The sequence below is a fragment of the Chinchilla lanigera genome, unplaced genomic scaffold (assembly GCF_000276665.1).
Source record: "Chinchilla lanigera isolate Chin_1 unplaced genomic scaffold, ChiLan1.0 scaffold00070, whole genome shotgun sequence".
In the NCBI taxonomy this organism is placed as follows: Eukaryota; Metazoa; Chordata; class Mammalia; order Rodentia; family Chinchillidae; genus Chinchilla; species Chinchilla lanigera.
The window spans coordinates 1,553,057-1,568,260 of record NW_004955471.1 but is presented as its reverse complement, the minus strand read 5'-3'; the positions used below and the strand labels follow the sequence as shown (position 1 = coordinate 1,568,260).

Below are 15,204 nucleotides of genomic sequence, written 5' to 3'. Positions count from 1 at the left end.
ATGTTTTCTCTGGGAATATTATCCTAAACCTGGGTGCTTGGTTTAGGTATCTCTCACTTTTAACTTTATTCGATTAAAATTCCAATAGTCAATGCTCATTGTCATCCACAGTGCCAAGGACTTTAATGTGTTTAACTCTCCCCAACTAGAGGCCCTTGCTCCCTACTTCTCCCGTGAGTAAACTGAAGCACCACAAGTAAGGGGACTTGCTCAGGGATCCCAGTTAGGAAGTAGTAGAAACTAGGGCTCTTTATAGAGTCTGCACTCTTCACATAGAAGCCAGTATCTCTTTGGTGCAATTAAGAAGTACCAAGTTTAGATAAGAGGGTATAAAATATCATTTATAGATGAAAGGCATGCAAATTAATAGACTACTACTATAATGATAGTTTAGCAAGGTTGACAAACAGATTTCAAAAACATGTCAATAGTACTTTGCCTTACTAAATAAAATGTGAGCTAACATAAGACAAGAGTAAAATCATATTACCTCCCCCAGCTGGAACACACTCACTGCCATCCATCATGGTTTAAGAAAGGATTGTGTCCTATGAGGATAATGTCCATGATGTGCAAAAAGATCATACTGGTATCAAGCTCTTGTAAGAACAGATGAGATTTCCAAAACTAGCTCTAAAATGTCTGTGAAAATTATCTGTAGTAAACATTAAATTTAATACAAAAATTTGAAAACAATTTCTGTTAACTTTAAGGGATGATGAAGATAGAGGAACTGGTATAATATTTAAAGAAAATTAAAGGTAAGGAGAATGATAACACTTCATTTTAACTGAGTACTTCACTATGTTCCAAGGGCAAAAGCAAGAGTGTGGCATCTTTTCTGTTGGTATAAAGGAGATCATGAAACTCCCATCCTCTAAACTCCTTCAGTGCAAAAAGTAATTGAACTACAATGAGTGAGATGAAGAATTTTTCAGGGCACTTGTTGGTAGGGTTGTTTTATTATTCTTACTCAGAAAATGGCTGTTTGGAATTAAGTGCAGCAGAGCCAATTGCATTTTTATAGTATTTTGTTGGTGGTAATGATGGTATAGACTAGTATATTAGTTGGCTTTCCTGTTCAGTGGCAAAGTACCTGACATGCGTAACTTCAGAGAGGATGAATTTATCTTACAGTTTCAGTGGATTCAGTCCATGGTCTGCTTCTTCTAAGGCAGGAAAATCATAGTGGGAAGGTATAGTAGAGCAGAGTTTCTTAGTTCTCTCTTGTAGGAAAGCAGAGAGGAGAATATTGCTGGAGAAGAAGGGGCCAGTGACTAGACCTAGAGCTCAAAGTCACATCTCCATGACCCATGCAGACAGACCCAGAAGAATATCTTACTAATTCAGTAGCTAAATTCCAAACCATTTGCCTTAGTTACTTTCTCATATGTAGTTGAATTCCAAACCATTTGTCTTAGTTACTTTCTCATATGTAGTTGAATTCTGAACCATTTGTCTTAGCTACTTTCTCATTGCTGGGACACAGTAGCTGGCATCTGCAACTTAGACTGGGAGAGGTTTCTTTTGACTCATGGTTTCAGGCCGTGGTCTGCTGGCTCCAAGGCAAAAAGACATGGTGGAAGGGTTTGGTGAAGAAAAGCTACTTACATCATGGTGCACAGGAAGAAATGAGAGAATCATGAGAAGCTAGGGAGGGTGATACACCTTTCTAGACCATATCCCCAGTGACCCACCTCCTACCAGGACATACCTTTCAAAAGCATACTCTAAGCACTGAACTCACCATGGAAGAATCCATGGATGAGTTTAGGGCCCTCATGGTCTACTCACTTTCTAAAAGCCTGCCTCTGAGTGCATGAGGGTTTGGGGGAAATTCTCAATGTAAACCATAACACTGACCAAGTTGACAGTAGCATAACATAAAGGTAGACCTAAGATGTGAAATGTAAAATACTCAAAACCTATAAAAACTGACCTTTATATATAATCAATACATACAGAGGTATAACTCCCAAACATGTTACAGATTTTGACAGAAATTAGACATGTTTTGAAACTGAGGTTAGTGTGGGAAAGTGTTATAATATATTCTTTATCCTGCTGTTAACTGGATGAACTCCCAGTGAAGAATTAAAATGGGGATCCAAAACAGATTCTTAAACCTGAGTTTTACCTCTGTCTTGGTTACTTTTCTCTCATTGCTGGGACAAAATACCTGATGCCCAAAATTAAGGAAGGAAGGGTTTATTTCGCTTACAGTGTGTGGAGGTTTCAGTCCCTACTTGGCAGATTATAAGGCAGAGTGGCACATGGCAGAGAGCTACAGCTCATGGTGGCAGAACACAGCAAAAGCAACTAGCACCAAAAGGGAGGAAATGGCCAGAAGCACCCTCTTCCCCTCCCTTACATATGCAAACTATCCACCCCAGGGGGGGTGCAGCTCTCACACCCATAATCAAACTTTAAAAGCCTGCCCCATGGCTGCATGAGGCTTTAGGGGGACACACAGACATAAACCATAACATTCCACCCCTGGTCCCCCAAAGACTCATGCCCATCCCTTTATACAAACAGCATTTAGTCCATTTGCAAGAGTTGCCAAAGTCTTAACAGTTTCAGCATTGCTGAACAGTCCAAGTCCCAAGTCTCCTGCAAGATGTAAGGCAAACTCTTAGCTGTGAGCCCCTGTACAAATGAAAAGTTAAACACTTCCAACATTTAATGGCACAAAATAAGCAGTACCACTCCAAAAGGTACAAACAGGGGGACACAGAGCATTGGGACCAAAGCAAGTCCAAAATCCAGCAGGGCTAACATTATGTCCTGTAGTTCTATGATCAGCATCTGAAGCAAACAGTGGCACATTGTGAGCTCCAAAGGGCTTGCATGAGTCCACCCCTATGGTGCTTCTGGTGGTTACAGCTTCCACGACTTCTCTCTTAGGCCTGCTTTGCTCCCTCCTTTCAGCTTTCCTCAGATAATCCACGGTCCTGGCTTTTCTAAACTTCTGAGGTCTCCAGGGCACCTTTTGCTTCACACTCACAGCCTCACACACTGCCCTCTCACGGGCACACTGCCTGGCCTCCCAGGTCTTCTTTTGAAATCTGGGTGGAAGCCTCTTAAACCTCAGAACTCGTGCATTCTCCATGCACTTAAAGCCAGGGCCATGTGGATGATGCCAAGGTCTGCTGCCAGCTGGAGCAGTAGCCAAGTTTTCCTCTCTCTTGGCTACAGGGGTCGAGTGCCTGGATTGCTGGGCACTCTGAATCCACTTCTGAGGAGCAGATCCTCTCTGCTGCCACCATTCTGGAACCTGGTGTGACTGCCGCAGCCATTCTGGAACATGGCACTCAGCAGCTTTCTCCTCAAGGCAAGGTCTTTCACCTTTGCAGTTTTGAGGCTGCAAAGGGTGGAGACTTGCTGCTTCTTGTGATGCCCTTAGGCCATCTTTTCTATTCTCCTGTTCCTTCTCAGGAATAGAGATCTCCTCAGCTCTACCTTTGCAGTCCACAGCTTTAGTGGACTTTCCTTTCTGGCCAAACTCACATTTTAAATCATCCTGCTGGGCTCTTTGTTCTTGATTCTCAATATAAATCTGGCTAAAAGCCCCCAACAATAGCCATGCCACTGCCCCAATGTTTGACTGCCTTGATATTTCTTTTGCCAGATTAATCAGTCTGCTGCCACCCTTAATCTCAGTCTTAGGCAAAGTCTCTGGACATGAGCAAAATGCAGACAAACTTTTTGCCAAGCCATAACACACATCATCTGGAGTCTAACAACCAACGCAGTCCTTTTTCCCGGCAGAAACCTCCGAAACCTGGTCTTTACCAGCACGATTTCTATTAGCCTTCTCATCTTCTGAGCTCTGACCAGAATCTCCCAAACAAAACAGCTGAAGGCATTCTAGCGCTTCTCTTTCAGGCGACATCTCCAAACCTTTCCAAACACTTCCCACAAGCCATTTCCAAAGGCTCTTGAACCACATGGTCAGATACAGTCACAGCAACGACCCCACTCCTCTGGTACCAAATTCTGTCTTGGTTACTTTTCTCTTGTTGCTGGGACAAAATACCTGATGCCCAAAATTAAGGAAGGAAAGGTTTATTTCGCTTACAGTTTGTGGAAGTTTCAGTCCCTACTTGGCAGATTACAAGGCAGAGTGGCACATTGCAGAGAGCTACATCTCATGGTGGCAGAACACAGCAAAAGCAACTAGCACCAAAAGGGAGGAAATGGCCAGAAGCACCCTCTTCCCCTCCCTTACATATGCAAACTGTCCACCCCCGGGCAGGTGTAGCTCTCACAACCATAATCAAACTCTAAAAGCCTGCCCCATGGCCTCATGAGGCTTTGGGGGGACACACAGACATAAACCATAACAACCTCTCTGTGTGAAAATAGACACACATTTAATTTCTGTGCTGTTTCTTTTATTCTGGGAAATTTAAGTGATTGGATCAGAGAAATTCTCGGGGGTGTTCAATTTGCTGCTGCTGAAATATATATAACAGATGAATTTAGTAATGTTCAGATAGTCAGTATCGACCTTTATAGGTGCTACATAGGCCCTAGGCAGGACTTTAGACACCCTCAATCTAATCTTTTATTTAAGATAACTGAGGTTTACAGACATAAGATTACATAGCTCACTGAGGTTAAGTAGCTACTCAAGACAGAACTAAGACCAGGGCCCAAGTCTCCAGGCTGTCAGCTGATTCCACAGTTCTGTAAAGGGCAGTGAGTCTCTATATTTCATGAAGGAGTCTTCAATTCCAGTGTTTCATAAGCTATGATTTTGAAAATTTTAATATTTTAGTGAAGAATAGAAAAATGGTAGCTTATGTGAAGTACAGTGGCTTGTAGTTTATACAACATGCTGAAGTGAGATTCTTTATACAACATGTTGAAGTGAGATTCTACCTCTATAGAAATATTTGTGGCCCCAGCAGACGTTTAATGTAATTGCCCATAGAGCTGTGCTGTACAACTGGAGATAATTTTGTATGTTGTGCCTATGAGACTTTCCAACTTCTTCTGTTCCCAGTCTATATTTGTCAAAGAATCTTTTTATTAGTCATTAGATCATTTCACAGCACAGCCCTCGTTATTTAGAGAAGCAAGTTACCCACTTCTGTTTCTTATATCCCCCAATGTCCCAATCCAAAGAAAAATGAAAGAAAAGGAATGAAAAAAGAAATCTGACACATCAGACAACCAAAGTGCAACCATCTTGGGCATCTTGTGACAAGAACATCCACTGAAAAGGACCAGAATCTTAAGAGTGTAACACGTATGATCCCAAAGACGGAATGAGCCAGTGTGTGACGATGTGTATAAAACCCATTTCATTTGCCCTGAAAGAGAGGTGATACAAAGTAGAGGAAATTTAAAAGCAAAAATTAGAAAGGACAAAAATGTTTTCTTCTTTATAGTAACCGTTTGGCAACTACTGCTGAAATAAGAATATTTAATGGGACCAATGAAGGAGGAGATGAAGAACTAAAACTAAGTCCCCTGTCATGGGAACAGATATTCTGCTAGCTCTGTCTCACGAATAAAAAGGTGCAGAAGGAAAACCCTAGCAGTGCATCGAAGAATAGTGAAGTCCAAGGATGTCCAGTCCAAGAAGAGGAGAACCAGCAGCCACACAGAGCACACTAGAGCTTGGGTATTCAAACACATTGCCAGCTGCCAAGTAAATTTTATTAATAGAGACAGCCTGTCTCTAAGCAGTTTTATAAGCTCTACTGTTTTGCTGTATAAACTTTGGTTAACTTGTCAGGAAGAAGCCGGCAGGCAGCGCTTTATAAACAAGATGTTTGGGACTACTATAGCAAATGTGTGGCCACTCTGTTAATGCAGAGATTCAATGTTCAGTGTAAATCATTTTATACATTTCATAAAAAGCTGAGTATTTATAATAGAAGATGACTGAGGTCTACTCAGTGAGAATCATTAGAGGTTAGAAGAATGCCAGCCAATATTAGTTTACTGTTTGCAGACAGGGTACATACTGAAGGATTATGTGGCCTAATGTGCATCTGTGTTTAATAAAAAGATCACTTTTGCCCTAGATTGTTTTCTTCTGTTATTTCTGAGGATTGTGGTAATAGCACTTCTTTGGCTCTGTCAAGCATTAGTGAGAAGCAGTAGAAATGTTTGAACCCAGCTATTTGCCAGCAGGAGATGTGCTGTATCATTAAGCTGTCGTTTCCACTGATAGGTTATTATCAGCAGGTAATAGGAAATGTGCACCATTAGAAATCGTCATATGGTGTTTCCTGCTACTGTAGATGAGAGGTGTCTTCCACGGCAGCACTATGTGATCACATGGAGATTGGTGTCATTACGGCTGGGATAAATCACATCGTACATTTTTAATAGTTAAACAATTATCTATAGTGGCAGGACTGGAAAATTGTTTAGTGATGACTGGCTGATTTTTATGATGAAGAATAATTTTATGTGAATCTTTTTATTTAAATACCCCAAAGAGCTCAAAAGAAGAATATTCATTTTAAAGGCATACCTGGGCACTTTGGGGGGTTGGGGTGCTCATTTGTCTTTAACTGCAAATGCATGGAGTTCAGCAAACGTCAGAAGAGCTTTCCACATGTATTTTTAAAGTTTGATATTTATGTATAATAATTTCTATTATGTAAAGATATTGTGTAGATGGGATAATGAGGCAAAAATTAGCATAGTTAAATTTAAGCCTATCAAGAGGTTTTTCATTTTTATAGACTAGAAGTAAACAAAGTATGGTTTAGCCTATGGAATGAGGGAAATGTTTCTTTATCCTTGAAGAGCTAAGCCTCTAAGGCTTTCCCCCTCCTCTGTCTTTTTCCTTTTACTTTATTCTTTGTCATTCTTCTCCAGCTACTGCTCTTCCAATGTTCTTCAGAACTTAGCTCAAAATTTACCATGTGTAAAAACCTCACCTTGACTGTCCCAGCTTATCTCTACCCCTTATCTCTGCTTTAGTAGGCTTTTCCCTTTCATGGTTAAGTTTTACAGCCTTCTTTGTGAGAACTTGAAAACCTTCTCAGTGTCTGTCTTCCCAACCAGACCATTGCAGTCCAAGTTATAAAAATGCTTGCTCCTTGTCTTTGACTTGACAAGCTTGCATCAGACTGTCAAGCAAACATGGCACTAACACACATTTGGTTTGCCTGACACTTTTTTAATAGCTAGACTTAAGAAGGAATTACTGTGAGCTTTAGTCATTGCAAACTGACACTTCCGTAGCCCTGAACTAGGCTTTATGGGTGTTGATGGCAGCTAATTGTGTTGCCAGTGGTATGGGAGGGAAGGTACAGCCTGATTGTAAGGGATGATGTGCTGCTTATGGTGAGATGTAATTTTCACAAAGGGAATAAGTGCTCATAGAGGACCAATGTATTTAAGTACTTGGTGTATGGTAAGGTTTGTTCTATACTCTTTGTATGAATGAGCTCAATTAAATTTCGTGATAACCCTATGAGGTGGGTACCATTTTCCTACTCTACAGGTGAAAAACCTGAGGCACTGAAAAATAATTACCTTGACCTGATTCTTACTGTTAGTTGCTAAGCCACATAATGATTCTAGATCTGTCTGAAATTGAGTTTTGTATTACATCTCAATCCATGCTGTCTAGTGGAAAATTCAACACTGATGACAAGGTTCTGTCACTGCTATGTCCCAACATGGTAGCCACTAACTCTTTCTGGCTTCTCTGCACTTAATGGCAGTTTCAAATAAGGAAGTGGATATCTAGTTTTATTTTAACTTAATTTGCTTGTACATTTAAATAGCCATGTGGAGCTAATGCCTACTGTATTTGACAGCAAGGCTTTTAAATATTTTAAAATATTGCTAACTAGAAGACTAGTAAGAGGAAAATCTGAAGAGAATCCTTGGAGATAATGAAGTACCCAGCAAAACCAAACTTAAGGGGCTGAGTATTACATGAACATGGTAAAGAGGAGAATGCAAAAGAGAACAGAATTCTAAGGCTGATGGCTGTGTCTAAGATCAACTTGCAAACGTAACAAAAATTTTCTCAAGACAAATCTTCATGGAGATTCTTTTTACTCTTTTTGTTATACACTATAATAGAAACAGATCAGATAAGAGATTGTTAAGAGACTGTTGAAAGTGAGTTTGTCCCAGGTCATAATAGAAACATATGGTCTTATAACCTTATGTGTGAATTTTGCCACATTAAGCATTGTGCCTGGGGCTGGGGATTTAGCTCAGCAGCACAGTCCCTCCTGGCAAGCCCAAGGTCATGAGTTCAATTCCCAGTACTGGGGTGGGAACAAAAAACAAACAAACAAAACAAACAAACAAAACAAACAAACAAAAAAAGCATTGTGCCTGTTTTATTAATTTGTTTTGTTGGAATCCATTTCTATGTTTTAGAAAAGTAACAGCATTTTCTTCTTCATTAATAAGAATTTGCTTTAAAAAAATCTAAAATCCTCATGTTTATATTTGCCTTTATCTGTTTATTGAATTTATTTAATACATGAATCTGTAAATTTTTTAAAAATTGAGTTTTGGAGGCAATGAACTCAAAAAAGGTTGTTAATAAGTGGGGGAGGGCAATGGAATATAAATAAATACAAAATGTTGATATTTTCCAAATAAACATTGATTCTCTTGTTTCCCTATCACAAACGGTACCTAAGGTTTATTTATGCTAATTCAGAGACATTTGTGCAGCTCCTAGCCCTGTGCTCCATTTGTAGCTATCCGGCTGAAAGAGTCTCAGCTCCTGTAGTAATAGCATCACTTTTAGTTTCAGTTGCCCTTCCGTACCCTGCATTCTGTGTCAGTGACTTCAGCCAATCATGGGTGTACTCCTCAGTTAAGGCTACGACAGTTGCATCTGTACTGAACAAGTATAGACTTTCTTCTTGTCCATATTCCTTAAACAGTCCAATGTGACAACTGTTTACATTGCACTCATACTGCATTAGATATTATATATAATCTAGACCTGACTTAAATGATGTGTATAAGTTATATGCCATTACTACTCCATTTTGTAAGTGACTTTAGCATGAGTGGATTTATGTATTGGGCAGAGAGGTGTCCTGCAGATCCTGAAGGTGGATTGCATTTTATAGTCTAGCCTTTCTCCATGTTTTCCATCTTAGATTTGACCCATGGGATCAAAAGGAGGAAAAGAATGTGTTCTACTTTGCCTGCCTGCTGGCATTTTCTTGGAGGTTGGAGACAGAGGGTAGCTTAGGATAAAAGGGTTGGTTATGTCTTAACCTAACTAGGCCAACCATTGGTGTCTTTGAGGGGGAAGCTTCCAAATGTAGTGTCCTTCAGGCCATGTGTATGAATTCTTCCACATGCCTATAGTAGCCTCCACACTGATCCACTGATCCACCTCTGCTTCCCGACTCAGTTCCTTCCTCTGGTCCTATAGATCACCAAATCTGATTGCTTAGTCCTCTTGTAAAGAAGCAGTCTTAATTCGGGGGAAATTCACACATCTTTGCTGCATCAAACACTAAAAACAAAGTCTACAATTTTCTCATTTCTCTTTTAACCTTTGAATACTTAGGTTTAAGGGCTGATCAACTATCCTTGCTGACATGATGTCCAACTAGGCTTATAATAGTCTCTACTGGACAGCTGGGGCTGCTATAACAAAATACCATAGAATTAGTGGTTTAAACAATAAGAATTAAACCACAATAAGTGGTTTAAACAATACTTCCTATAGTATTGGAGGCTGGGAAGTCCAGCAACAAGATGGCAGCTGATTTGGTTTCTGGTGAAGGTTCTCCTCCTGCCATGTGGATGGTTCCTTCTTGTCATGTCCTTGTGTGGAAGAAAAAGAGGGAGGAAAGGAGAGAGGAGGATGGGAAGGGAGGGGAGGAGAGGACACAGATGCAGAAGCACCAGTCTAGCTCTTTGGTGTCCCTTCTTATATGAACACTAATTCATTAGAAAGTCTCACTCTCATGACCTCATCTAAGCCTAATGATTTTCATGAAGTGTCATCAAGTAAGATTGTCCTGTAGATTAGGGTTTATGATACGAACCTGGCTTGGGGAGGCACAGTTCCATCCACGAGACAGTTCATCTTTTGGATTGGTGGGAAGGTAGTAGAAATAGGAAGGTTTATTTCCACTTCGGAGTTACCCTTGGAGTAGATGTCTTAACCCAGCTACAAAACCCTCTTTAGAATTTTCAGCAACACAGTGTTTATTTAACATTGATTTCTACGCACCAGTTGTAGGGCCAGAGTAAAGTCATATTCAAAAGTCTCTTAAAATATCATTCTCCCTCATGTCATTGAATTCTGAGCCTCTGAGACTAGCCTTCTTTTCTTCTGTCGGTTTCTCAGTGAAGTCTTTCCGAGTCCCACATCTTCCTCGTCCCTATGGAATTCTTCATACTCTGTCTTCATTCTTCTTTTAAAGCATTCAGAGCATTATTCAGTTGTATGCAGATTTTTCTCCACTGATAGGTGAGTTTCTTAAGGGTTAAAACCAGTTATGAGAGCACAGAACATAAGTTCTTATACACAGTAAGTTCTGACCAAATATTTTTTAAATAAATAATTCAGGAAGAGCTCATATCACAGATATGTGCAGATAGAATTATGACACTTTTGTTGTTTGAAATTACATCAGGTTTGACCTACCTCGGTGACGGTCGTAACTAAGATTATCTAAGACATATTATTACTATTATTATAAGTTCCTCAATATTATCAGACATACTGAAATTTGACTCTTAATTTATTTATTTTCTAAAATAAAGGTTATACTACTTTTTAAAAATATAGGAGGTATATCATTTTAAGATTTTTTTATTGCCATAAGCTACTGACATATATTAATTGCCTTAAAATCACATATACTTTGCAAAGAGATAGTGTTTATAATTTTTGTGCTTCATTGCTAAGTATCTGAGTGGACACTTTGCTGTGTTACTGTGTGGTAAAAATGAAATGCATTTCACTAGGGAACTATATGAAGAATTACAGTTTATGGTCAACATGGACGTGAGTTAAAATTTAGGAAACTCTGAAGATTTTAGAAGAGATTCAACCAAAAAATTCAGTCTTGACATTTGAAGCTTTCTCTAATCACTCCTGTTATTTATAGCTTGGTGAGGTATGTAGTTAGCCAGACATCTGAGAATGACCGGATTATTTAGCACCCAAGTTTGATGTTTTTATCCGCATATTTGTTGCCTACAGAAGCCAACCTCGTGTAGGACCACTTGGTTCTCTGCAGTGATGTCTCATTGTGTTCCATGCTGGTGACATAACACAGAGCCTGAAGCCCATGTCAGCAGATAGCCAGCCTCCCAGAGGTCATGTAAGTAATGTTTTAAGATCATATCACACCATGCAGACATACTTTTACATAACAGAAGTAATAATAAGTAAGATGTGGCAAACCACAGTAAAGTTGTACATGATCAAAATTTTAAGAAAATGAGCATTATGGTTGAAAAAGAAAATGCCATTCATTTATCATATAAATCATTTTTCCAGGATAGAGCATATTGCATATAACAAAAGTGGGCAAAGTGGTTTTTTTAAAAAAAATATCCAGATAGGAAATATTTTAGGCTCTGCAGTCCAAATGATTTCTGTCACAGCTAGTCAACCCTGCTCTGTCGCTAGAAAAAAACTGGGTTTATGGATGGGTATGGGTGGTCCCACTAGAACTTTATTTCAGAAATAACTAGCAGGTGATATTTGGCCCATGGATCATATTTTGCCAGTGCCAGGCATATAAGATGAAATTCTGCATCTCACTCTCTGCTACAGCACTAGGCTAATTTTGAAGGAGTGGTTTGCTTCAAATTATATAGCAAATGCAGTTCAATTAGCCAGCTTCTGAATTAGCTTGCTGATGTATGGAAATTAGAGAAGAAATGTAAATGAGATTGTTTAATGACCAATTGTAATTTCTGAGAACTATTTGAGAACACTGTAAGACGAAGTTCAGTCTCAAGAACTAAATACAACAAAGCTACAAAAATAGAAATCCATACATTTCACAAGTGCACACATTCCATCTTCAGTTTCTGTTTCTATGTAGCTCCTTCAGACAGAATTTTGTAAGCTGTGTATAGGTCAAGATGAACAGTGCAGAAAGTAAGAGATTTTACAGAAACCGAAACTTCTTACAAGAAGCCTAAGGAAGAAAAGGTAGTTCCACTCTAGCTGAGTCATTTTTGGTGCCAGAAAATAATAAAGGAAATAAAAATTAAAAGGAAAAAGTATGAATAACATACCCTTTGTCAGTGGTTACCCATAAACAAAACTTACCCTTTAACTTCGTGGACTTCCTTGAAACCATTCTATTTCCTAGAAATTTCACTAAGAATTCTCCAACTGAAGAACCAATTTACTGGCAGTCTTTTGGATATGTGTGTGCCAGGGGTTGTTACACTGAGCATAACGAGGGCACATGATGCAGAATAGCATTTTGGATGTGGATTTTAATCGATAGTAATATAGTTCTGAATTGTCCTGTGACCCTGAGATGGTGATGAAAATGACGAAGCATTATTTCAGAATATTCTATAACGATTAATTTTGGGGTGAATAAGTTATGGCAGGGGAATTTTCTTGAAATTATATCATCCCTGGGATATGTGAGAAATTTAAACCGGAATTTCCTCTGGTATGCCAGTAGAAGCCATAAGAAAAGTCTTATGTGCTTTGTAGTTTTCTTTTTATGAATTTTCTTTGATCCCTGGAGTTCCAGTTTGGGTCTCTGTATTGGTCAGCTTTCCTATTGCTGGGACAAAATACCTGACCCCCCAAATTTTTTTTTTGTTTTGTTTTTTTCGTGTACCAGGAATCGAACTCACAACCTTGGGCTTGCCAGGCAGGCACTGTGCTGCTGAACTAAATCCCCAGCCACAATTTAAAGGAAGAGATGGTTGTTTGGGTCATGGGTTCAGTTCATGGTCTCCTGGCTCCAGGGCAGGAACATTATGGCAGGGGAAAGCTGCTCACTTCATGGCAGCTGGGAAGCAGAACACAGGGAAAGGGAGCTGTCTAGCGATGCGGAGTTACACCCCAAGGCCCCACCTTCACCGACTGCGTCCTCCTGGGCCATGAACATCTGGGGTGAGTCACACATGTGTACGGTGCCTTGAGGACTCAATCAGTTCTCCAGGAGTCTCTCAGCGAGGCAGACTGACAACTAAGATTAAGTGGCACAACTTCCTTTGTTGGGTGCTGAACACCAGGGGTGCATTGATTGGTTATTTTGTGGTGAACAGTGATGGTTTTCCCGTCTGATGTAACAGGGAGCTGAATTTAGGTGAGGTAGAACTAGAGGTCTCAAGTGTCTAAATTTCCATGGTGAGAGCTTGTAATCAAGTGTAATTCGCTCCATACTGACCCCTGCTGTTACTGTAACAAGGGCCCAGAAAGGTGCAATTCCTGCGGGCTCTTTCCTCCAAAGCAGCTTTTATTTTGACTCATGGACTGGGAAGCATTATAGTCTCTCTGATGAAGAGACGTTGACCCCATGTGCTAACCAGACCTTTCTTGTAGTGTTTTTATTTTTTCTAACTTCCAAGAGAGTAAGAGTATTTTTCAAGCAGAGTTTGGGTGTGTGATCAAGTAACAGGGATCTCATCTGTGCATGTTCTCACTCAAAGCTCCTTTCCTTTATATTTTAGCTAGCGCTGTGCTCAAAGGCTTGGGTGGCTGTGAGTCACCATTTTAAGTTTTATTTGCTTAAAGCTTTTTGTTTGTCTGATTTTTTGATATTAAATATAGTACTGCTGTGAATATAGTTTTAATAAATCTCTGTCCATGTGTCTGAAAATTAGGATATTTCTTCCAAAGTAACTTTTATTTGGCTAGTCCATTAGAAACCAAAGTAGCCTAATAGGAAAATTTCTTAGGAGGGTGTATTTGTCAGGGTTCTCCAGAAAAATATAATAATATAATATGTAATCATGTTATATTATATTATTATATAATCATAATTATTAGATTATCTTATGTGGTTGCAGAGGCTAAAAAGTCCTACATGAGCCATCTGCAATCTGGAAAGCCCAAAAAGCTAGCAGTTGCTTGTTCTGGGCCAGTGATGCAGCCCCAGTTTAAGACCAAAGATGTGCAAACCCCTAGAGACCTGCTGGTGGAAGCCCCCTCTCCTGGGCTGAGGAAGCTGACGCTTGTTGCACAGAGGACAACAGCAGAAACCCATCTGCTCAGGAAGGGGAGTCTGAGCAAGAGCCGGCTTCCTACTCCAGCCCGATTTGCTCCTTCTAGGATCCCAGACTGCTAGATGGTGCTAAGTACCTTTAGGGGATTTTCTTCTGTTTCCTGACCTACACGCCAGCGTCCTCTGGAAATGCCCTCACAGATATACCCAGAAGTACACTGGGTGCACTTTCTAGGCATCTCGTCAGTTCAATCGAGCTGGCACTCCAGTGAGCCACTGCAGAAAAGAATTAAGAGGCTTAACATTACAACGATGGTAAAAATGCTCAGTACATATTCCAGAAAATATGTATACATCAAAAGCTTTTATCATCTCCGTGTGAGTCTAAGTGATGATTGCACCTCATCAATACTGACATGGAACAATCCTTTCTGCTTCCAGGAGACAGAGAAGTTTATACCAAATGTAATTCTGCTCTTTAAAACCACACAGAAAACGAGGAGATTGAGGTTGGTGCTGGAGAGACCTACAGAGTCATTCTACGGCAAAACTCAGAGGCAGTGAAATACCATAAAATCCAAAATATGCTATTTATAGGCAAAGCAGAGGAGGTTCACTGTATTTGTGCAGGAAACTTTGTTAGGGTCGTCAGAGGAATGGATGTATGGAAGGAACTCACTGATGTCACTGACCACAGTCAGTAAGTCTAAGAAGAGAAGAGCCCTGTTCTGAGGGAGAGCTAACTCCAAGTCTTCATGGGCAGAATCAGACAAATGCCTGAACTGTGCATTTTTTGCCTGGCTGTTTCCCCTTCCCAGGTTAACAGCTGTGTGGCTCAGGTCCGACCAGTGAAATGGGGAAGTTAGCAGCATGACGTTGCCCTTTTTCTCTGCCTGGAAGTGACACTTATGGTACAATTTGTGTACCTCTGTGCACTTAGAAATGGCCTGATGTACACCACTTGTGTACTGGCTTTTGTCTTCTGTCTTGGTATTTTTCCATTTTACTTCCTGTTTTCCGGGAACTGCACTTTGTAAAACACTTCTGTGCAGAATGATGATGTCAGTGTTTTTTT

At 40.0% G+C, this 15,204-nt stretch overlaps 1 protein-coding gene across 3 annotated transcripts in view; it reads left to right on the top strand.

Moving 5' to 3' along the window:
* Il15 (interleukin 15) overlaps window positions 1-15,204 on the top strand; it is an 87,568-nt gene that overhangs the window by 15,659 nt on the left and 56,705 nt on the right. For all 3 annotated transcript variants that reach the window (XM_013522919.1, XM_005400860.2, XM_005400859.2), the window contains exon 2: window positions 11,183-11,303. In XM_013522919.1, the coding sequence (XP_013378373.1) occupies window positions 11,271-11,303 (33 nt within the window). In that variant the 5' untranslated portion in view covers window positions 11,183-11,270. The remainder of the gene's footprint in view (window positions 1-11,182; window positions 11,304-15,204) is intronic.